The 24,769-nt window shown below is 42.1% G+C and overlaps 2 protein-coding genes across 2 annotated transcripts; one reads left to right on the forward strand and one right to left on the reverse strand.

The window, feature by feature from the left end:
• The first annotated feature begins 1,235 nt into the window (after positions 1-1,235).
• LOC309700235 (olfactory receptor 51E1) lies at positions 1,236-4,910 on the forward strand. Its single transcript, XM_082523690.1, has 2 exons — positions 1,236-2,291; positions 4,350-4,910. The coding sequence occupies exons 1-2, from the start codon at positions 1,363-1,365 to the stop codon at positions 4,492-4,494; spliced, it is 1,074 nt and encodes a 357-aa protein (XP_082379816.1). The 5' UTR covers positions 1,236-1,362; the 3' UTR covers positions 4,495-4,910.
• A 2,432-nt stretch (positions 4,911-7,342) lies between these two features.
• Positions 7,343-24,644, reverse strand: acadvl (acyl-CoA dehydrogenase very long chain). The gene is made up of 21 exons (XM_082520117.1): positions 24,520-24,644; positions 24,188-24,275; positions 24,029-24,098; positions 21,507-21,581; positions 21,075-21,147; positions 20,882-20,946; positions 20,645-20,779; positions 20,418-20,562; positions 19,998-20,127; positions 19,119-19,244; positions 18,801-18,999; positions 15,696-15,800; positions 15,303-15,389; positions 14,974-15,036; positions 11,103-11,204; positions 10,654-10,751; positions 9,297-9,369; positions 9,002-9,074; positions 8,761-8,833; positions 8,459-8,534; positions 7,343-7,689 (listed from the first exon to the last, which is right to left on the reverse strand). The coding sequence occupies exons 2-21, from the start codon at positions 24,259-24,261 to the stop codon at positions 7,552-7,554; spliced, it is 1,980 nt and encodes a 659-aa protein (XP_082376243.1). The 5' UTR covers positions 24,262-24,275; positions 24,520-24,644; the 3' UTR covers positions 7,343-7,551.
• Positions 24,645-24,769: the final 125 nt, after the last annotated feature.

Genomic DNA, 24,769 nt, shown 5'->3' on the forward strand with positions numbered 1-24,769 from the left:
GACTGTTGCTGTTACAACTGACCCAGACTCCTATAGCCATGAAGTAGCTAACATTACAGGCAACGGCTAAAACATTAGCACTAAAGACCTACACAGAATATATCCCCATAGACATACAAATAACATAATTTAAGTTTGATGAGTTTAACTGCAAAGCAGATAATGCTATTACAAATTGAAATAAAGTAGAAAAACTTACTTTTTGGCATACAAATTACTTTTTTTCATGTTAAATTATCTGTGTTTGACAAAATGTGCTGATTTTTCACATGTGATAGCAGAACTGAATTGGGCATGCACAGGATGAGTCACATCATTTGAAACTTAGCCCTGATTGGAGAAATTGGAAGTGTTACAACTGACCCACGTTACAACTATCCCCGGTCTCCCCTACGTGAAAGCAACTGTGTAACTCGCGTGTTAATTTTAATAATAATAATAATAATAATTAATATTAATATTATATTTAATAATAATATCAAAATGTTTCAAAAGCTCTTTTTAAATTAATTTTGCTGATCCGTTTTAAACCTGAATTCTTCTGTCGTTTCAAAAGACAAAGAGGACTAATAGAATTTAACTTAATCACTGGTAATTAATACTGCGTGGGGTGTAAATGTGCAGCAATTGTGTTAGATTTGAACTTCTCCCAAAGGCCACGTGCAAACTGCGGGGGTGTTAAGAGTGGATGTCGAGGTTTGGCTGGGATTGGAGTTAGAAAGGAGGCCGGTGTGAGGATGGTTGATAAAGCCTATTGTAAGAGCCAAAGTCAATGTTTATGTTTTTCCTTTTTGTTTTGGTGGCACAGGTGTATAGCTTTACCTGCGTCTCAGGTGATGGTATGTGGGTGTGGTCACAGTCTATTTACCTGATGTCGGTGTTCGCAGCAGGTTTTGGGTGAGTGGTTTTTGGGCAAACTTTTCTGTTGACCGTCATTTTTTGGCACACCAGTTAATCCATGCGCTATTTGTAAATTGATTGAAAGCGCAAATGTTTGTTTTTGTTTTGTTCTTAAAATAAATGTGCAAAGTACAAGTACGACCCATTATGGATTATTGGAGGCGCGTCACAGGGACACAACCAACTCAGCCGGCCGCGGCTTTATTTACAGATGAAAGTCGCAACACCTATAGAGAATTTATTGTTTACCAAAAGACCTCATACAGACACGTGACACAAGTAGGCCTGCCTATGACAGAGAGAGAGAGAGAGAGAGGGAGAGAGAGAGAGCGGATGTCTGGGTCTGCAGTGACAGAGCAGCAGACAGAGAGGAACATGCGGCGGACAAACTGTCTTCCCCATCAGCTCCACCGCTGCCTCCGTCATTATCTTGTAAATCCACCCAAACCCCGATGAAGAATAATGTCACGGAACAACACCACGGAGGTCAGCGACTACACCTGCGTACGCTTTTACGTGTCCACGGTTTCTTTCTCCGTGCTGCTTTTCTTCAACCTCATCATCAACTGGACTATCTTGCGCGAGGAGCGGCTCCGGCGTCACGCCCGCTTCGTGCTCATTTTCCACCTGCTGGTGTCCGCGCTGGTTCACCTGGGCATGAGCAGTGTGTTCTACTACCAGATCCACCTGGACACGCGGCTGTCCCGCTCTGCGTGCATGGCAATGATTACCATTTTGATCAGCAGCGCGTCCAACATCCTCCTGACGCTCACCGCGATGGCTCTGGACCGCTTCTGCGCCGTGTGCCACCCGATGCGCTACAGCTCTGTGTGCAATAAGGGCCACTGGCCCTGGCTCCTTGGAGTGTTTACCTGGATGGTGGCGCTGGTGATCCCCCTCAGTTTGCTTTTTAAAGACAGTGGTGCGCCTGATCGGGGCGAGTGCGGCCGGGAGCAACTGAAGAAAGGCGAACTACAGAAGGTGCTCTTTATAGGGCTGTGCACGCTGATCATTCTCTACAGCTACGTGAGGATACTCATGGAGGGACGGCGGCTCGGGGTCCTCAATCGCAGAAATCGGGCAGGATGCAGAACGATCGCCCTTCACGGTTCCCAGCTCGCTGTCTACCTGCTCCCCAACTTTGTGAACTTCGTGCTTTCAATTCTCTACAAGCGGGCGTTTATTCAGCGGGAGACCAAGGAGCTGTCCGCCGTTGTCATTTTTGCTTTCTTCAGTCTGGCCCAGTGCGTTGCGCCAGTTGTTTACGGTTTGCGTAAAGAGGAACTTCTGGAGCAGTTGAGTCGCAGGTTCCCCTGCTGTTCCCGATATCTGAAGAGTGTCCTGGGCTGGACTGTGCGTGCTAACTGGTCTCATGTGCCCTACAGAACGAGGTATGTCCGGGCTCATCCATTCATTAAATGTATTTACAACCCCTTAATGGTCAAAATTGCAATATTCCATCAGTTTCTACTTTTCTGTCTGCGTCTATAGATGATATACAGACAAGTGGCTAATTAAAGGGGAAAAGACCATCATAAAAACGGCTTCTAAAAAAGTTCTAAAAAATAATAATAATAACCCCTCATTTAATTTAAGTGTTTTGATAAAAGCGATAGAAAGAAATGTCCTTTAGGACAGACATAGAATAATGTTCAATAATGTGTGTTGTTTTCAAGTGACCCTCTCCACAAAGTGGACAGGTGCATGGATCCACTCATTCAGTTCAGGGTCGTTATCCCAGCTGCCGCAGGTCTAGATGCAGGGTTCACAGAGAGACATACTAACCGTGCACGCCCACAGTCACACTACAGCACGTTAAGCTAACATGGTAGGAATACCCAGAGAGAGCCCACGCAGCCACCGAGATAACATGCAAACTCCACACGGAACCTCCTGAACGCAGAACCGCCTGCAAAACCTCCACAATAGTCCAACAAAGTAATTAGACTTTTAGTCTAATGTCTAACTCTTGTGATCACTGCACCATTCCCTGGGTCACAGTGCACCACTGAACTTTCAAACGTGCCTTCATCTTTTAAGGTCGATGCTCTACAGTCCTGCTTTAATATCCCGATCATTGCGTCAGGCAGTGTGATCTTCTGACATTCACCTGGCAACAAGTTGCCCCTCTGTTTTCCTTTACGCAGTGATAAGGGTCACCACAAAATTACCAAAGGTGTGCTCAGTATTTTTCAAAGTCAGCTTCATCTAAAAGCAGGACCACAGATGTTAGATATTAATTGCTTAAAGATGTTGTGCAACAAGCAGTTGCATGACTCATGTTACTTCACCCTCCCTCTTTCTTAACCGTTTAACCACAGTGGGTGACTCGAGCCTATTGCTGCTGTCGCTGGCCCATCACAGGGTTGACACGGACACAGTAGGGCACAGTTCTAACCTGTAGGGCTAAATTAGAACCAACGGATAACCTAACGTGCACGTCTTTGGACTATGGATGGAGCACTCAGAAACCACATAGGCCACTGGGACAACATGCCAAGTGCACACACAAAGCCATTCTGGAGGCTAAAAACCCAGAACCTTGTTGCTGTGAGGCATCATCACACAAGTTCCTCCACTGGTTTAGTCTGATCTTTACCTTTAATTAGTCACACAGCTATCTAATCCGCTAATCAGACTGTGATCTAGTTATAATATTTACAGCAGTAAAGGTACACTGGCAAATGGGTAAAGATTACTATTGCAGTCGCACAATTCACCTTCACTGAGCTCACAGCTTCTCAGTGTGAACAAATGGCGTTTGGACGGCTTTGAGCTCAGTTTACCAATCAATGAATGTAGAAATCCTTAACATGGAGCAACTAAGTAGAAAGGGGAAAAACATAAAGACAAAAACTTGTTGTTGTCAGATTTTATGTGACAATAGTTTGATTTGAAAGTAGATGTCCAGAAGACGAGGGGGGCAATCCCGTCACAGCTCATCCCAGAATATACTTTACATTGTTTTTGCCTTTTAGTCAATAAATAGGACGCTGACTGTAAAATCCAGTAAACCGAGACAGGATTTCACTGAGTTTGTTTACGGCAGGAGTGTTTGCGTGATTCACCCTATCGTCTGGTAATGTCCATGCACTGCAGTTCTCTGTAAAACTGAGTGTGCCATGTATGTAAAACAATGCAAATTAATGTTCACATATTAGAAACAGTCAAAAAGGGAACTTTCTGTAGACGGGTGACTAATTTTGAGATAAACGTGTAAAACAAAGCTCATTTGCTTCAGGTTCTCCATCACTACAACTGCTATTACTACACCGTGACTCAATGAGGGATCGCTGTGGACAGTTGGTGTGTGATTTCAAGATGAAAGTGCGGCTTCGTGAATATTAATGACTTTCCTTTTCAGTGATTTGGAAATGCCAGCCACCACGACGCCTCAGAAAGGAGGCAAATGAGCTTATTTGTTCTCTTTGCTCTTTTTTGCCCTTCAGGGAGAGAACGATGACGGCTCAGACCATCATTTCCCTGGAAGTCTCGCAAGTCCCTGAAGTCCTGCAAGAGGAAACTCAGCCGGTAGCAGTCAGGAGTTTCTCACATGACCAGAGCTCATGTCAAGGCAACGCGGAGGACGCCTGAAGGGAAAAAGCCGGTCTTCATTGGGATTTTATTTGTAACAGGAACATGTTCTCAGCTAGGAAGGGCCCTTTACGCCATCACATCAGTCCGTGAGGCTTCATCCTGATATGGGAATGTTACAGTCATGCAGCAGCAGCAAGATGGAACATCAGCATGTTTATACTTGGGTCTATTTTTGACCTTTTCTGCCTTTTCCTGGTGAACTACATGCTGATTAACAGCAGAGCTGCGCAGTGGTCGGAGGGACCGTTCCCTGTCCTGGCTGGTCCCGACTTAAGCTCCCTGACCTCCAGGCTGATGGAGACATTTGGGATCTTAATGACTGGAATACGCGAGTTTCTTAAATATGTGGTCTGATGAATGTTGTTTATATATTATTAATATTGTTGACATTAAAAAAAGAAATGTGAGTTAAATGGTGTTGATGCGCTAATTCCAGCACTGTGAGGCCATAGACACTGCGCAATGATAATGCAAGCAATCATAGCCCATAAACGAGAAACATGACACAGACACTGTCTGTCTGTGGAAGGGCAGACGTGTGGCCGTGGATTTAGTTCACTGGTTTGCGTAGGTGACTCACAGGCCACAATGTCTTTCACTGGGGCCCGGTTTCAAATCTGCCTTTGACCATTTCCTGTTTGTTGGTCGTCCAATATCCTGCCTACTCTAAACACAATGCTACCAAAATATACATGTTATTAGTGTGCAAGCTAGTCTACATGTGGAAAAGACTTACCTCAGAGAATTCACACAAAGTTATTCACTATTAGAGTCTGTGTCATATCTAACTGAGCGCGTGTAATAATTAGTCTGCCGGTTACATGAACACATACCAGGTACACTAACTACGGCTGACAAGGAGGCGGACAGCTTTGCCTATAAACGTGATTAAATACAGAGCTAAATAACAAAAATACAACTTCGGGTTTCAGCATTAAAAATGTGCTTTTAACATAAGACACAGACTATATTTGATCTCAGACCGATTTCCATTTAAGGAGCCAGTTCATCCCCTCACTCACACGGGTTTGTGTTTTTACACACCTGTTTAAACTCGTGCACTGACCAGCACGGCTGTTACACACAAGGTCACACATGAGTGAAATCTGCAAACAATGATCACCTGACCTCTGACCGTATTGGTACAAGTGCGAGCTGGGTTATAATTTATCTGTTGTCCAAGTATAAATATCACTTAGTTTTAAAAACATTGTCACCAGGTTAGATAATGTGGGTTGTTTTGAGCGTTTGACATAACGCCGCTGCTTGTTACTCCGCACAGCAAACCAGAGCTTTCTTACAGCCTAACATTATAAGATGCCATTAAATGATTGACAGGAAATCGTTTGTTAAAAAAAGATGCTAAAAATCCGTTTCTCTGCACATAGTGAGGACCTAAAGCCACGTTCCCCTGCTCTGAATGAGGTGATGATGATGGTGGATGATGAGCCAAACACAACAGGGTGGGTAGGGGGGTTCACGCATGTCCATATATTGATTTAAAAACTGAGAAAGCTACAGGCCTCGGTCAAAAAAGCTGCAGTGATGAGATGCTAAACCACTTTACACTTGATTCTTCTGTTATTGGAGAAATATGACCAGTAAGTAAGCTTTAAAAAAAAGCTGGTGGTTTGAGCCCCCATTTCCTGAGCTAACCACATCTCGTAACACCTCTAAGAGTGACGTAATTCTCCTTACACTCATTGGTTAATGCTCGACACCAGTGCATTATTATTTTAGAAGATTCGATTTTTAAAGTGAGACTGGTGTTTTTTGCTTGTTTGTTTTTTTAAAAACACCAAATCGAATTTTGTTTTGATCTTGGTTCGAATGTTTCCGCATAAAAAAAAAAGGAAATCATACAGGGATGCTGGGTTTGCTTCTCAGCTACTGCTGAGCTTGAGAAACGGTTTTCAACCAGGAGGACAGACACATGCCTGGGGAATTCTCAGCAACAACAACCGCAGGCCTTCTACAGCATCGGCACCTTTCGCATTAAGTTCTTTAGACTCTCACCCACATAAGTAACGCTTGTCATCTCGTGTGCGTATGCCTGTGTAAAGACAGGAAGGGGTTCATCTGTTTGCACTTCACTTGTATACACACCGGCAGACGACTCCTGACATAAAAGCAAATACTGGCTTTCCTGTAAGGCACCTGCCCTTGAAGAGCCGAACTGCAGAAGTGAAACTGAATTAGCAAAGTTTGTTATGAATACAACAGAAATAGGAAGCTCGTTTGGCGGCAAGATGGGTAAAAATATTGCAGTGATGGGATTTTTTATTTCTTTTTAAGTGCCACTTAAAGTCAGTGTTGCTGTACGTGCTGAAAATCACAAAGAGGGCGAGACAGTCTGGAGAAAATGAACTTTATTGGCAGGAAAAAGCAGTATAGTTACAGCCTATACAGACTCCCACTTTGTTACACGTTCGCTACGGTAGAGAAATAAATGACAGAAAACTTAAACATGGTACACAGACGATGTTACATTCACTGCAGTTCCAGGTGGCTGATGACAGTAAAGAGCACACAGTGAAGTATTGTTAGGAAAGCTTTGTGTGTTCGAGCCGGTTTCTAAGGCAAAAAGGTTTTACAGTCTTGATATTTGTGTGTCTGTTGATCAACGAGCAAACTGAACATGCAGAAAGGCGTTAAGAACAAACATCACGCTGTTCTCTGCATTTAAACACCAAGTGTAAAAATCTGTCCTTTAAAGACACATCAGTTTCCTGTTAACTGGCTCCCTGACTTAAAGTTGCATTGATATCGTTGTATTTATGGTTAATTACCAAGAACCAAAAGAGCATAAATTAATGTATTAACAGATTAAACACTGAGGGAGTCACAATGTCATAAATAAATGACAGGAAAAAACAGTGGGATTAAAAAAGACACCAAAACCAAAACCAGTTTCTGAGGCTGTAAATGCATCTCATAAATTAAAAAAGGGCACCGATGTGTGTCAGAGGATTAATGGCAAAAAAGTCCGGGAGGACTTGGCATACGTGACGAGATGTTGAGAAGACTGACGAAACGCAGAAAGAGCGAGGGCGTTTAGAAACCCAGGGGGTGAGCAGCAACCACTCCTCCGTTCTCCACGACTGCTGCAGAGATGGCCCGCATGTTGCTGAAGAGCTTTCTGGACTCGCTGGAGTGGAGAGACTTGATCTCGTGCGTGACCCTGTCGTGAGCCTGGGGGACGGAGAGAGGAGGAGAGCGATGGTATCAAACTGATCGCGATGGCATCAGAACACCAGAGGTAAAGTATGGACTTATTTCCTCAGCCAAGGAGAGCTTATGTTTTTATTCACAGTGCCATTCTGTCTGTAAACAAGACAGGTCAAAACATTTGACTGAATTCTGATTAAACTTTGTAGGAGTGTAGCGTGGGGTCGTGCTAATGCTCCTTTAGACCTTGGCTTACATCCACCAAGGTGTCCAAAGTCAACTCAATGACCTATTAGTCACAAACTGACAAAAAGCGTTACAACATAGAAACTATAATTATGACCAATGTGGTGTGTATTGTTAATATAACCCTGTATAAAGATTTAAAATTTCCTGTCAGATCTCACCTTGAAGGTCAACAGATTCCTCTGAAGGTCAAAGTGATAATAATGTTTTATAGAGCTTTATTTTTAGTCCAGTTACTTAACATTGAATACCTATAATGTTTATATACAAATACAGTATTACTCCCTTAAAGGGAAATATTGCTCAGAGAGTGAGCGCCTTGGTTTGCGCTCTCCCAGTGCTTCTGGTTTATATTTAAAACTTGTGTCTTCACTGCTGTGTAAAATGACGCCAGGCCAAACTAGCTCCTCTCTTTAATCATGTATCCCACTACTTACCACAGTGACACTACCTAAGAGTGCTAGCCACGGTTCAGGTCATTAAAAACACCGAACATCCTCCTTACATAGCAGCACGTGTTTGTGTCTGGCTCTGCGGAGGATCTTACCTCGGTACACCAGGTCTCACACAGCAACTTCTCATGCTGAGCTGATGTGTGGCCTTCACTCAGAGCTCGCGACGCCCTGCAGAAAGAGGCCGAGAAAAAAAAGACGTTCACAAGAAAGGTCGGTTTGGGCTGCGTAGGAGTTTGTTTGTGGAATAAAAGAAGACCTTAGTTTAGAAGGTGGGTGGGAGCGTGCAGAAAGAGCGCAACGGGGACAGATAGAAAGGATGGTGTGGTTAGTGGAAAAAAAAAAAAAAAAAAAAAAAGAACGAAGACTTAAATCTGTTGTTTGCACTTTTGCATACCTTGACAGGACGACCACCATGGCGTAGATGTCAATGGCGCAGTCTGCGACTCTCTTGAGAATAAACTGTTCATCTGAAAAATGAAAGCACACAAGTTTAGATAAGTTAGAAAAAAATAACAATTGTTAATAAAATGCAAAGATGTCATTTCTAAACTGTCAGAAATAACTCCTAATATAGTCAAGTTCAAATCTTCCAGGTGAGCTGAAACACCCGCAGTCACACACACACACTCTCTCACCGATGATCTTCTTGCCATGTTTGATCAGCAGCTCCTCGATAACTCCTCCAAACTGCTCAATGGCTTTGACTGTCTGGAAAGCAGAAACAACAAAAAGTGCAGAGCGTTAGGAAACACGCAGACTGTAGCAGAAAGCAGAAAATGAAGGCAACGCAGGAGGAAATGTTCCATTAGTAAACAAAGCGTCCTCTTAAAAGTGCCAGGCACCCATTCATCCAGCCTGGGCCAGCCCCTTAGATGGGTTTGTCTCATAAATAACAGTTGATCGATACAAATAATAAGAAAAATAACACACCAGTTCTCCGCTGTGTGCCAGCTCAGGATGCACCGTCCCCTGCAGCGTCAGACCTGTGCTCAAACCTGCCTTCCTGTAAAGAAGAGAGGACCGCGTTACACAACAAAAAGTCATTCTCAGCAACACCGACAGCATCGTTCAGCCGTCCGTCCGAGTCTACGATGGATCTGTTGATCCCAAAAAGCAACCTCGAGGCTCCAGATTTAAGCCAAAACTTGCTCAGTCTAAAGGCCAGCCCTCAAAGACTCCCATGATGCAGTGCACATGGATGTTTTTTGAAAGCTAAAAATAAAAAGCTAGGTGTGTGACAGCACCTGTGCTGGCACGCTGACACTTTGGTCAACTCTGTCATTTTAAATCTGCTATAAAAATTAATTTGTCCAGTTAATAATAATAATAATAATAATAATAATAATAATAATAATATGCTGTCTGACATACAGCCTATCAAAGAAGTTTGTACTCCAGTTTTCGCGAGTAAAATGCAGTCATGCATTGTCAATGTCTGGTTGGAAAAGCCAGCGACAAAGTCCCAAAATTCCCAAATGGTGAAGTCACGATGGCTAAGACCATCTTTTATATACAGTGTGTGGGAAGCTGCACAGTTAACCATGTTTAAATTAAATACAGAACAAAAATAAGCCAAACAGCTGGTCAAACTGACTGAAACCTGCAGCTGAGGCTCTATACAGAGGTTATGACAAGTTTATGCTATAAATGCTATCATTGCGTCTAAAAGTCTCTCTATGATGCGTTCAGTGGTCGACTGTTTGTTTTTAGCCGTTCATTGTATTAATTGCACAACCAGCGCAATGCAGCACCACACAACACCTTTGTGTGCTACTGTTGCTATAAAAGCAAGACTACAGACCCTGACGTGCAAGCAGCTTTCAGTGTCTCCTAGAATTGGGCAGGCGGAGTAGAGAGGATAAATGATCTGCACCGCAGTTATATGAGCCTGTATGCCTGAGCTACAAAAGCACTCACACAGCCTCTGACAGCGGTAAGTAAACGGTTAAAAGGAAGTCTTAATCAAATTAACACAAAGAGAGGAGGAAGCCACACTTTTCTGCCTCCTGTGTGTATGTGTGCAGCACGTGATTTTCTTGCACTTGCGAGTACACAAGTGTAAGAAAATCATTTTCACATCACTGCTTTTCTCAGAAAGAGAAAGAGTGCATAAAAAATGCCTCCATTTCCATTAATCTGATGGCATAACTGCTGTCTCTGTCGACATCAGCCTGTATCACTTCTTCAGGTCACGTTCTATTTTTTGCAAGGGGCGACCCCTGATCGCACACCCACTGCCTTCCAGACATACAGAAAGGAAAAACAGTGTTGCAGAAGCTAAACCAACCTTTTGGCTCTCTTGGTGATTTCTCCTGCGAGCACGCCGGCGTTGCTGATGGGGCTCTTCAGGGCCTTCTGCAGGCTCTTCAGCTGGTTTCCAGCATTCTGCAGGGAAGCACATGCAAGCTGCTGAGCAAAGGGCTAAACGTAGTCAGGAGGAGTCAGGGTTTATCTGGATTGCTCAATCTGTAGTCATATGCAACATGTTAAGAATACTTCCTGATAGAGAGTGAGGAAAAGCGAAGTGCAGAAAACGTGGATGTGATACAGAACTCAAATGTGAAATGTGTAGAGGAAGTTGCTTCTTATCACAGAATTTCAGCATTTTATACAGCAAGCAGAATCCACTTCCTCTGTACTTTCACAAAGCACGCACACGCGCACACACACACACACACACACACACACACACACACACACACACACACACACACACAGAGGAAATTTCTGTGTTACCTGGAAGCCATTCAGAGCCACAAAGAGCCTCAGGATGTCGTTTGTACCCTCAAAGATTCTGAAAATTCTCAAATCCCTCATCACTCTCTCTATTCCAGCGTCCTGCAGAAACAAACACAAATAAAGAACATGATGGGCTCCATTGCTTTTCAGCTCCACCTCAATAAAGCACCAAAAATAAAAAGTAACTAAGTGTAATTTGCCCAGATCACCTAAATTATGTCTACTAGGAGACAAAGGAGAGGTGCCACAATTAAATAAACACCAGTTTAGAGTGTTAAATACTGCACTGGTAACATGTGCCCGTATCATTTTGGAACCCTGGAAGGACTCCCATATGCCAACGCTTAAAATGTGGAAAGAAAGAATGATTGGGAACGCTGCTTGCGAAAAGATGTTGGGAAAGTTACATCATGTGGCGGAAGCTGCAGTTGAACAGTGGGACAACTTTTGCACCTACATGTATACCTGACTTAATGCAACAGATGTTAAGACCTCACTGTTTTTGTTTTGTTTTTTTGTTTGTTTGCTTCTTGTTTTTGGTTGATGCATTTTTGCATTTGTTGTTCTAAAATGCAAAATCTACTAAATACTTGAATTATTAAAAAGTAATAATAAAAATAACTAAGTAACTAAAAGCCCTAATAAGACAGAAGGAATGCAAATATTGTACATTTTCCAAGGTTAGCACTTAATTCTTTCCCATCTCACGTCCATTTAACGCCCTGAAATAAGGTAATGAAAATGCACCGTTAAAGAGGAATAGAGGCTTTTGCACCGCTTCTGAATTCTGTATGTGGAAAGTGTGCATATTTTAAGTGGCACAGAAATGAAAATGTACACCAGCACACATTTGACTTGGTTTCCTTGCTGAAGTGAAACCCTGAGTCAAAACGCACAGAGCGAGCAGAACCGCTAAAAGCCTGCTGCATTCGTCCCCCCCGCTGCTGCGCAACTAATTCCACTATCAACTGGCACGTAACACAAAGGAAGTGGAATTATTTTAAGCAGCTTTACATCAGACCAATCCAATCGTAACTCAACAATACAAGTACTCAGAGTGTAAATCATTGTTTACAGTGGCTGAACTAAACTTTTTGTTTTTTAAAAGTCATAGTACATTGTCCTCCATGACTGAGCACACTTTCCACTGAACTAAAAATCAAACCAAAGCAGCAAGCTTTTTTTTTTCTCTCTTCTGCACTGTCTGGTTTATTTTAAGCAGCACAAAACTGTTTACACAGCTCCACCACGCCCCCGTATCTTCAGCTGGTTGTTTCCAGTCTATTCTAGTGAACTTCTTGCTTGATATCTTTTTTTTCACTCGAATGTGGTCTCAGTATTTTCTGTGTGTGTATGCCGACTCGCCTGTTGCAACTACATGACTCAATACCGCAACAGCAAGGCAAGCACCTGCCACTATACAGTGCAAAGGCTTCTGAGAAGTCTTAGCCACACCTGTGCATCTTTAATGGATAAGAACAAAGATCTGTTGCCCGATTACATCATTACTTCTGTTTAAAACTCTAAACAGATAGAGGCCATTAGCCCACCATCACCATCATCATCACAACAAAAACTGAAGCGTTCGTGGAAAGAAACACACAGTAAACAGAGCGGGAAAACGATTTTATCTTCCAGCGCATAAAACAAGGAAATGCGGATCCTTTAGGCGCATCCTTGTTTGAGTGCTTGTCACACCTGTCAAAGGCTCGCCAACGTTTACTGACAGCCGTGTTTGAGATAAAACAAAAACCAAACAGAAGCGAAGCCAAAAGATGAGCGCAACTATCTGGAAACTGCGCACGTGACCACAGTCAGCATACATCCAAAAACAATCTACACACATTCCCAGTGCTGATGGTTACAGCTCCCCTACATGTTGTAGGAGCCTTTGTATTTGTGGCTGCACAAAACAAAACAAACAAACACAAAAAAAGCAATGTCTTTAGAAACATCTACTTTTTAGGGGTCATGTTAAAACTTGGCTTTCATCGTCAAAGAGTTTTAACGCGGAGCCGGTGTCTGTTTACACACTGCAAAGAGCGAAGAGGCGGAGCCATTACCGAAACAGTGATCTCAGATTGAACGAAAGAAAACAGTGCTGTTCCTGTAATCACCATTAAAACCTGGAGTCCTTAATCAAACCACCTGATCAACAAACTCTGACGTGAAGAAAAGTAAACTTTGTAGGTGCTCCATCCACCGCCGCTTGTTTTACAAAGAGAAAAATCTGCAGTAAGCCCCCAGAAGTAAGGCTGCATTAAAATCTGCAGATGAACTGTTCACTTGGTCAAACAGCACGTTTGAATTATGCAACTTACTGAAGGCTGACGGCAGCTGTACATTAATGCGATAACTGAAGCAAGCAGGGGTGAGTCTAAAGGGGGGTATGAGGTGTACTAGACCATATATATTTCATCCCCTTTGTAACACTTTTCAGATTAAAAATGAAATAATATAAAATATTGTCTCAAAAAAAAATCTGTTAATATTTAAAAATCTGAAAATTAAAGCTTTTTTTGACCTGATTGATTTTAGGTTTGGACAGTGAATTATTGTTAATATTAATTAACATCTACACCTTCATAACATGTTGTTTTTCAGCAGCAGAAAAACATTGCATCGCAGTACAAGGCAAACGTCCGAATGTTGATATTTTCAATTCCCCTTATTGCGGCCACCACATCCCTCTTTTAAATGCTTACAGCTGCCTAATTAGAAATACACTGAATAGTACAATATTATATAATAAGCTCAAGTTATTTCCAAATCAATGCCTATTATCCATTACCTACTGCCTAATGTTTGTGTAAACAATGTGAACATCCGTGTGAACAATGTGAACTAGTACAGCAGCAAATAGCTAAAGTCATCCAACACCGTTGGCCTGACAATGAACTGTTCAGCTACTTGTAACCACTAACTGTGAATGGGATAAGAACAGCGATTACTCTTAAACGGACATACTTCCATTTCTGCAGGCTAATGAGCAATCACGTCTTCTGTGAAACCTTACACTGACACCACATCAAGCCCCATCATTAGGGTTTTTTAAAAAAATATTTATTTTTGCCCTTTTGGGATAAAATAATGAAAAACTGACAGGAAGGTCAGGAGACAGAGCAACAACAGTGGCAACAGATGGCCGCCCCTCCCTGAGCCGGCTTCTGCTGGAGCCTTCTTCCTGTTAAAAGGGAGTTTTTCTTTCCCACTGTTACCAACTGCTTGCTTATAGTGGGTTGGTTGTCTAAGCAGCTCGGAAAGAAAAGCGTCTGGACTTCTTTAAATTGCTTGACGATGTTTGACCTCTCATCCTTCTTCAGTTCTAGGGTCAAATGGTGGAGAGTCTCAAATTTAAGTGGGAGTGTCCACTCCAAGAGGGACAATGGACCCCGTAATGATCCTCTACCTAATCACACAAGCCAAGTTGTGAAAACGGGTGTAGGTCACAATCAGCCAAGGTTTTAGGTGAGCTCATTGTGAAACCTAGCCCCACCCTATCATGTGATTTCCCAAGGTCAAATGGCCCTGGATGTGAGTGGGTGTTAAGGCGTTAGGGGGTCCATGACTGAGAACCTTCACAGACCTATTGGGTTGGTTGATTGTTCAAGTTTGATTCCAATAATGTAGTGTTATTACTTTACAATACAAAGTGAATGCTGTTGTGATTTGGTGCTATATAAAAAGAGACTATACAAAAGGTATAAATTCTGAGTATCGAGAAATTCCTGTTCTATCTACTGTTTCACCTGCTTTCATCAGGATGTTAAACTCTAGCTTTCAAAAACACAAACTTTAAATTTTGTCAAATAGATTTGTCCCCGTGTTACCTGGTTTGTAACTAACAGGATGTGGACTGAGGACTCACCTTCATGAAACCCATGCCGCCCATAACCTGAATGCTCTCGTCTGTCACAAACCATGCTGCTTCCTGTCTCAATTACACAAAGAAACACAGACATGTAAAAGACGTTTAGCACTGCCAAACACACTATCACATTTCATCTCACATCAGTCAGGAGTCATATGCTTCCTCTATTTACCATCCTTCAGTCTTCCACAGAAAAAGGAACCTCATGAAGATTATGAAATAAGCGCCAGAAAAATTGAAGCCAAACATCCTTAAAGGCTTTCTGGTTACTGCAAAAGCTGAAATAAAAGGCTTGCAGTACAAACATTGAAGTGGAAATTTCTTACAGAGGCAAATATCTTGCTGATGGCAGCTTCGATCTGGAAGTCGGTAGCTCCGCTGTCCATGTTCCCACTGATCATGTAGGCCATGGACTGAGAAAACACACAGAAGTAATGGTACCATGAGTTTGACACCTTTCTCATAAAGACAATCAAAACTGAATTTAATTTGAATTCGTCACATTTAAAAAAAGGCATCTCAGCACATTCTCTGTGTTAAATAAAGCCCAGTGAGCTGACAAGCAGATTATGCTGACTGACAGTAAAACAGGAAATCAACCACGATGTCAAGATAACAGCAAACCATTAATCAGCAAGGTTCTTCTCAGAACCTGCACCACACGGCTCAGCGCGGCATCAGGTGAGGTAGCGTTACAGATTCGTGTTGTGTTGTCTGACCTCTGCGACGTACTGCAGCATAGTCATGTGAGCCACCTTCTCCTGGATGGCTCCGTAGTTGTGAATCTTGTTCCCAAACTGGGTTCTGTTGGCTGCATGGTCCACCTGACGAAAAGTGGAAAAGCACAGGCCGCTATAAGACCACAATTCATTATTTTAAGTCAAGAATTTGACTCAAGCCACAAGATATGAGGAAACAAGCTTTTGCAAGTGGTTTTTTTTGGTGCCCTGAAATGCTGTTGCTATCTAGCAGGTTTTTTTTGTATGAGAAGAGGAAGTTTGGCAGAGCTGCCGGTCACCACAAAAAGAAGCATGATCAGTATTGTGGTGAGGTGCAAAACTGGTGGCAATGTGTCAAAATACCATGAGACGTGAAAACAAACAACAAAGCTGAAAAGAACCATGCTTTCTTTAATAAAAAGTTCACACGTTAAGATTAGTGTTGAATTAGGTCGCAAGCGCTCACTGAAGGCAGTTTATGGCTGCATGGCATTAAACAGTGAAAAAATGAACTTCTCTTTATCAACATGTGAGAAAGTCATTTCTCTAAGTGCATGAGAACCGGCTCCCTGTGCCTCCTCTGCATGAGATTCTCCCTCAGTAAAAACGCTGAGGGGGCAGGAATTCCCCCCACATGAACTTTTCACAGTTTTCTCTCCAGCCGACGCAACTGCTCAAACAAAACAACCACGTTTTTCCCCCCCGGGCGAGAAATCCCTTCAGTCACAGCAATAAAATATGCTTACTGTAGAGACCATTTAGCTGCAAAACTGATTTGTGAATCTCATTTACTATAAGCGCAGTAACACTGACTTTGAAGTAAATTTCTCTTCATGTTCTCAGGAGGTACATGTGCACACTGGCTTAATATTAATGGATTTTTCTAGTAGTGAAACATTTGCAACTGAAGAAGAGGTCCACGGTCGCCTAATTATCAGTGCTGATATGTCAGTAAACAGTGGTTTTCTGTTGTGTCATATCAGTTTTGCACTTGTTAAAAGACAAGTGTTGTAAACTAGGGCTGCCACGATTAGTTGACTAGTCATGATCACGACTAATTTAATAGTCGACGCGTCGTTTGAAGCTTTGTAAGATCCCAAAAGACGCAGGAATAAGTAGTAGGATTTAAGAGTGTAATAACGGACTGAAACAGAAGATGGCAGCACTGCATGTACAAGGATGCCAGCTGCCGTTAAACTCCGAAGAAGAAGAAACTAGAATTTATAGCGCAGCCCAGCTCAGTTTCCAACAATGGCGGCAGCTAGTTAGTTTTAATATTACACTTATTATTCTTTCTGGGTCACAAAATAAACGTTTAACATATTTTCAGGCGAGAATGTAGCTGTGGAAACTTCAAATATCTGCTCAGTTTATCAAGACACCACATATTTTCAAAAGCGCTCCGACGTTTTCGGAGACGTCTGTTACCCACTAGCTCGATAGCTAACTGGGGGCAAGGCTAACTAGAGTCCGTGAGAGCACCGGACTCCCAGCAAATCGTTTTCAAACCCACCGCCGTCTTTTGCTACTCAGGTTAAACATATATAAGTCACTTAGATAACTTAATGTTATTGTTTGGCTTTTTTAGTATTTTATTTGTTCCTGAGTAAATCGGTTTGGCTGAGTTTAAAGTTATAGTTTTTACACAGCTGAATAAACGTCAAGCAGACAGCTGATTATCAGAAGTGTGAGATGCTCCAGAATATACTCCAGTGTCCTGTTATATTTTAGATAGCAAGGAGTTTATTAAACTTCACCGAAACAATCTGCAAATTTCATTTAAATTTAATAAACTATCATCTTGTCTTTATTTTTAGTTAGCACAGACCTTAAACACTTAAAGCTGTAAGCTAATGATAGTTATATAAGAACAGATGCTGCTGGTGCAATAAACTGTAGTTTTATGTCCAATGGATGATGATCTGATTAGTCGACTAATCGCAAAATCGGTGACTAGTCAACTATCAAAATAATCGTTTGTGGCAGCCCTATTGTAAACAAGTGAAAGAGTTATGTGCAGCTGTATGCTTTAGTCTACCTAGATCTAATAATAGTAATAATACCACATCAGCTACTGGCCAGATAAATTTGTGTTTTTTTATATCAGCATCTGCACAAAATTTTTTTCCATCAAAAAAATATGATCATGTATGTCTCCATTTACCTTATCTCCTCCCTAACAGGCCGGCCAATCTGAATGAAACTTTGCATCTCCACACACGATGTTTTTAAAAAATATTTATTCCAATTTGATTGATTTATGTGTTCAACATCCTTCTGCGATTGTGATGTTACGTTCTCCGTTTGTCTCATTAAATATTTATAGTTCAACTCTGCTTTTATCATCGTTCATGAGAAACTGCGCCTCATCTTCCTTGACCTATGGCCTCATTAAACGCTTTCAGTAAGCCATTACGTTCTCAGCTGTTCGTTTTGAGTCACAGCAGGATGTTCATTTAGTCAATTATGTTTGTATTTATATTAAAGCAGACAATAAAGCAGGACACGACTGCATGTGACTGTCAAGTTGCTACTGAATAAGTCTGCATTGTCTTGATTTCTCAGTCGCTCAAAGATTTAGTTTTTAAATGCCGAGACACCCAAAACAGTCAGCTCGAGGCTTCAAAAGAGGACTCCATTAACCAGTGTGTGTTGTCACTGTGTCTATGGTCCTCTAATCTTATGACCATCTACTGGTAGCAATTCAAACTGTTTTAATAAACATAACATTGATTTTAAGTAATTTAAGTTAAAAAAAAAAATTAATTACTTTACTAATCAAAAAAAGCTGAATCCTCTCAGTAGACAGAGCCGAACGGAGGCCTTCAGCACATTTAAGCGCAGCAAGAAGCAGAAAGAGGCCACAAAGAGAAGGGGAATTTCCCACTAACCCACAATGAAGAACAAAGCAAAGCGAAATGAGTTGCTGCATTGTTTCTTATCTGTAACCAATATTGTCTGTGTTGCAAGTGGGAAACCTGACAGCACATATAGAAACTAAACCATAAGTAAAAGCCATAGGCTTCGAGAGAAGAGCTCCACCGGTGCGCTTCACCCACTTCCCTTCCTTTCTACACTTAAGGAGCCTGGAGGGGATTCACTCACAGCTTTGGCGATGACATTCTTCATGGTGCCGGAGAGGGCGGCCGCCATGCCGAAGCGGCCGTTGTTCAGGATGTTCATTGCCACCTTGAATCCGCCTCCGATTTCGCCCAGCACGCACTCGGCCGGCACTCGCACGTTATCAAAGTAGACCTCGGCCGTGTTGGAAGCCTTGATGCCCATTTTCTTCTCCGGAGGGCCACTGCGAGACAGAAGTAAGGTTTACGATGATGGGAAGGAAGAAATAAAAAGTTTCATCCACAACAAAAATAAAGGGTTTAGTGGCAAACAGTCTGCTAAGTTAAGAAAAGGGGCGCTCACTGTGTCACTCCTCCAAAGCTCCTCTCCACAATGAACGCCGTGATCTTGTCCTTCATCTCCCCGGTTTTGGGGTCCTTCATGGGCGTCTTGGCGAATACAGTGAAGATCTCAGCCAAACCTCCGTTGCTGAGGAGAGAAGGTTATTTAGAATGGAGTGGCCATTACTGTGTGTCGCTGGATGCACTGTGTAATTCTGCCCCCTTGTGGTGAAAGCACGAAAAAGCTTCAGCTGTCAAACAGTCAAGCTTTACTTTAAGATTACTTTTCAAATACGTCAACTCTAAAAACAGGAGTTTTAAAAGGACTAAACACTGATTTAGACACTAATAAAATACAATTTTTTTAAAATGCTACAAGTAATAAAATCAAAGCTCCCTCACACACAGATATAAGACGGTTAAACTACTTATTCATATTTTATTCATGCGTGACGCCAGTCAGCTGTTGCTTCTAAGCAATCACACAGCATCTCATGATTAATGACAGACAGTAGCACGTACTCCCCAGTCTTCGTGTAACAGGAAGTTGTACTCAAGCGAGAGAAAGTGAGACAGGTGTCAGCTGCACTAACCACTGCGGTCGTGCATTGCTTTGATGAGAGAAAGCGAGTGGTTGTTCAGAGGGTACACAGTCTTATAACCACCAGAACTTGTGTGTAGTGCAAAGTGTCTCAGCTCAGCAACATTTTGAAAACCATTCAAGCATATACAGAAGAACGGGATCGAAAGCGCTTAAACATAGGCAATAACTATGGAGAGAACGTTGAACCCTCCTCAGCAGACTGTGCTGTGGTTTGTCCGATTTTCTATTTTAGGTTTGTCATCAAGTCGGACTATTTTTTAGCAAACTATTCACCAAGAACTTCCTTGGAGTCCTCACCTGATCCAGATCTTGCTTCCATTGAGGGTGAAATACTTTCCGCAGGGCGACTGGACGGCAACGGTTTTGATAGAGGCGGCATCAGAACCGCTGGCTGGTTCAGTCAGGCAGAAGGCGGCTATGTGCTCGCCTGGAGTAACACACACACACACACACACACACACACACACACACACACACACACACACACACACACACACACACACACACACACACACACACAGTCATTGTCAAAGCAAAAATTTACAACAAAAATTACTAAGCTTTTCTTTCACACGAAGTTAGACTTTTCTAGCACAGTGTGTCCCTCCAACACTCTGGCTTTTTTAAGCTTTCAATAATAAACAGACAGAACGTCTCCAATCTTCTACAGAGCTACAGTTTACCTCGAAATCCAGATGCTGATGCTGGTATTCTTACCTGAGGCGAGTTTTGGCAGATATTTTTCCTTCTGAGCTTTATTCCCAAAAAGCAAAATTCCCTTGAAACCAATAGACTGATGTGCACCCAAAGTAATACCGACCCCCAAATCATGACTGCCAACGATCTCGACCAGCCGGGCGTACTGTTGGATGGATAATTTCCGTTAAACTTTTTAAAACCATTGCCATGTTGTCAATATCATAATTAAGTCAAGCAAGCTGTACCTGAGTATTTGAGAGGCCAATGCCACCCAGGTCAGCTGGCACCTGCATACCAAAGGCACCCATCTCCTTCAGGCCCTCCATGGTGTGATCCTCCACTTTCTCCAAGGCATCGTTCTTGGCTGGATCATTTACCTCCTGTCCACAGGGAGCAGAAACATGGAGGGGGAATCGGTGAGTGGAGGGTTTGGGGGTGTTTAGGAGCAGTGAGCGTGAGGTCAGAATAAGATTTACAATTACCTCGAAAAATTTGCTGCATGGCCCCACGAGCTCTCGAAGGAACTGCTCCTGCTCCTCATTGAGGACTGCGGCACATACAAACCATTACACTGACAACAGCTTTCCAGTTTAACAAAGCCAACCAGCAAAAACTGGCTTTAAATTTTTTTTTTTAAAAATCAGGTAAGAACATAAATACGTCTTATGGATTTACCTTGGGGAAAGGGAAAAACCTGGGAAGTTGTGATCTGCCCCTTGAAAATGTTGAAAGCAAATGATTTGGATTCCTGTGAAAAGATAAACCAAACAGTAACATTTAAGTTAACTCAAACACCACTGAAACGGCTCTATGGAGCTACAGGAGAGGTCAAGCTTAAAGCCCTTAGGGCCTAACAAACATGCATTGCTGTGATTTATGCTGCCACCTGCTGGTGAATTGAGAACACTGAAAGCCTCTGTGTGTTGTGTTTAAACAGCAAAGAAATCAGCTTTAAAGAGGGACCCATTCTTAAAGAAACATGTGCCCTATTGCTCCTAGGATTCAAACCTTTTACTTTGAAAATAAACTAAGTAGACTGACTGATTTTAACCAGATTTTGGCCATTATAAACGTAAGACTTGCTTATAAAGCAGATAGTAAACATACAGCAGCAGCAGCTGTCTTCTTTTCCACTTTGGTGGCAGCGTCACTGCCGACTGCTGCAGGCTTCTCCAGCACTGCCTGAAACCACAAACAGAGCAGAGGACAAAATTATATAAATTATGTTTAAAATGAATAAAGGGAAACAAGTGAGGAAGCTACAAACTCTCTGTGCAACAAAGCTTACAAAACATACAAAATCACTGCTTAACCATACGCAGTGTCTGGTTGAGTCGTGTAAAAGGAATAACACATCTGAAGGTTTACCACCATGTAGCCAACAGGATGAAGGTACACAGAGGGAGACAGTTTGCTGTCAAGTGCTGTTTGGTGATTAAATGTTAAGAGCACACAGGCTACAGTTTTTCCAGTTTCAATCGGGACACCAGCTCCGATCTCAACTAGGTGAGAGGTGAAGCCAAGGGTACAGCCACTCAGCTGAGTGCTGAGTATGTGGTTCATGTTTTTAAATCTGCCTTTTGTACCCGATTCATAATTAACTCCAGTAAAACTTCCAGTGAATTGCATTTTAATTTCATAAAGACAACATTTATTACGCCTCACAATAAAAGTATTTATCACAGGGCTGTCATAAAGTTCTGCTTTTAACTATACAGACAACACCCTGTGAGCTCGTGTTTATTAACTCATTCACTGCCATTGACGTCTATAGCCGTCAATTGCAGTGCATGAGTCAATGGGTTTAACTCATTCACTGCCAATGGCTGGCAGTGAATGAGTTAAAAGCACGACCTTGGAGCAGGATTTACATATGTTTATTTTATTAAAGCAACAAAATAGGTATGAACTTTGTTCCCAGCTAATAATTACTGTGTTGACCAGGACTCACTGCCAATTTCAAGTTAATAACCGTGTTAATAAACACAGCTGTTCCACTGATGCGGGGCCAGTGTGGAGTCAGGTCTGGCTTGGTACCAGATCACCTTCTGACTGTTTTATTTGAAGCAGCATCATTGGCAGAGGTTAAGTGTTTTCAATAAGAAGAAAATCCAGATGGACACAACCGGCACCTCCACATTGTCCTCCGTATCCACTAACACCAGTACTTCCAAGTCTGGCCAAGATATTTAATGGTGGTCTGCTGGTGTAGCTTTGTGGCCACTTATTTTTTTTATAGTGATGATCTCCATAAGTCACTAGTAACATCTCTGTGTAACAGCACCACTAGAGGCAATATCATTATTATAATTATAGGTATTGTCATAAGGAATTAGCTACAACATCCCCAGACTTTATATGTGCTGGTCAAAAGGACCAAACACTGTAAGAGGGACCTGGGTTCACACTAAGGTTGGGCGATATGTAAAAATTTTCCAGCTGACAATCGTCAGTCCAGTAATTGACAATAGGCGATATATTCAGGCATGCAAACTTACTCATAAGCAAATAAATAAATTAATCGCCCTTGTAAAAATGAATGACGGTAGCCTCAACCTATCGTCGATATATTCGTCCAATTGCCCAACCTTAGTTCACACCATCAATAATGATTAAAACATAAGCCCTGAAGACTCAGCAAACTGATTTTCTATTGATGAAGACCTCCACATCTCCATTTCTATTACACCAGAGGAATTAAGTAGTAGATAAACAATCAAAGGATAGAAAAGCCCCTGTTTTCCCCCAGAATCTACTTTAGAAATATTTGTTTTAATGTAATGCTTATGGATCCAGCACTATATGAGACCTCTCAGCAAATACAAAAACACAGAGTTTATCCCAGATCAAAGTTGACCTCTTGGGAGGATAAACTGGACTGGTTGGATAAATTTGTGGCAATGACTCTGGAGTATCTTACTGTCCATTTTCCTGACACTTCTGACAATATGATAAACCAAACCTTTATTTTGAAATACATTTTAGGCTAAAAAAATTTTTTTTATCTCAGTGGTGGTGATTTTCTGTTGATAGCTCTTTTGTTTTCAAAGCAGGAAAAACTCTGATTTGCAGATAACAGTGGAAAATATTTCCTTGTTACTTCATAGCAATTTTGCTAAGCCAAAAGTTCACAGTCAATCTGAGGAAGACCTGCAAGACTTTAAAACTGCTTAGACATATTTATCATTACGACTTGTTTTACTATACACAAAGAAATAATATCATTATTAACAATTATAATAACAAAAGTAACAACACACACGATCACTGACTTTACAACTGCTGATAAATTTATGAATTTTTGTTAAAAACATTGTGGTAATGTCGGGTGTGCAAGCATCATGGCGAAACTCCACGTATGACATCATCGGCCTACTGTTTTTATTGTGAACGCTTGCCTGAGCAACTGCAGTGTCACCTTTAATACCTGGATCACGTGAACAGTGAACTTTCCCCCAGTTTGAGCGGGAGGGGGTGCTGGAGTTCTATCAGCCGCAAGCTGCGATTACCCAAACAAGGACACAGTCTCGATCAAATGTTGTGGAGCCACAGCGTGAAGCTGCCGTGTTAAACAGAGTAATGTGTACTTAATGCATTATAATGAAATACGATATAATAACGTAACGCACCTCGGCTGCCTGGCTTGCGTAGAGACGGCCGTTTTGCCCAACAAACACCACCGCGGCCTGACGCTGACCTCTGCAGATCAGACATGACACGATATGTTTGTAAAACATAAACATCTCATTCTAAAGTCTCTATAGCAATAATTACTGATGATTACTCACCCGGTTAGCACGGCAGGAAGCCGGAGAACGGTGCTGCACAGGGCGGAAGACTGGCTCACTTTGCGAAGCAGCATGGTTTTATTTTGTTCTTTAAAATAAGAAGAAGAAGACGTTATACACAATCATTTGCCGCAACTAGTATTAATAACGAAGTAGGGACAGATGTCATGCAAGTCAGCTTAGCTGTTGACGGCGTCTAGCTAACACAATTGTACCAAACGTCGGTCTGTTCTGTACGCTGGGCTCGGTGCTTAAGCCCGCGCACAAAAAGCCTGAGGAAATGCTTCATATCCTTCTACGAAAGGCCAAAAAGATCAGCGTACGCAACACACCTGTCTATGTAAGAAGAACGCGTCCCTTCCGTCAAAGATGCTGCCAACAGTCCGGTAAAAATTAACCGTCCACAGTGTTGCCAACTCCTCAGTAAGGGAAATCGCTATTGGCTGTCATAAAAGTCAGCGGATGACGTCATCGCCTAATTTACATAATTGGTCGTGTTTATGTAATTGTAACCAGCGCTGGGAGAGACAAAGTGAGTAAAAAAACACCCCTAATGCATTTAGAATATTTTTAAAACTACAA

This window comes from Aulonocara stuartgranti (assembly GCF_965226115.1).
Source record: "Aulonocara stuartgranti genome assembly, chromosome: 3".
Lineage (NCBI taxonomy): Eukaryota > Metazoa > Chordata > Actinopteri > Cichliformes > Cichlidae > Aulonocara > Aulonocara stuartgranti.

Bases quoted from the DNA above. Each gene is read 5' to 3' on its own strand.
- LOC309700235 (XM_082523690.1), top strand. From the start codon at position 1,363: ATGTCACGGAACAACACCACGGAGGTCAGCGACTACACCTGCGTACGC. The intron at 2,292-4,349 runs GTATGTCCGGGC...TTTGCCCTTCAG, and splicing joins CATGTGCCCTACAGAACGAG to GGAGAGAACGATGACGGCTC.
- acadvl (XM_082520117.1), bottom strand. From the start codon at position 24,261: ATGCTGCTTCGCAAAGTGAGCCAGTCTTCCGCCCTGTGCAGCACCGTT. The intron at 20,947-21,074 runs GTAAATCCATAA...TATGTGCCGCAG, and splicing joins GGTTTTTCCCTTTCCCCAAG to TCCTCAATGAGGAGCAGGAG. The intron at 15,801-18,800 runs GTGAGTGAATCC...ACTTTTCGTCAG, and splicing joins AGAATGTCATCGCCAAAGCT to GTGGACCATGCAGCCAACAG.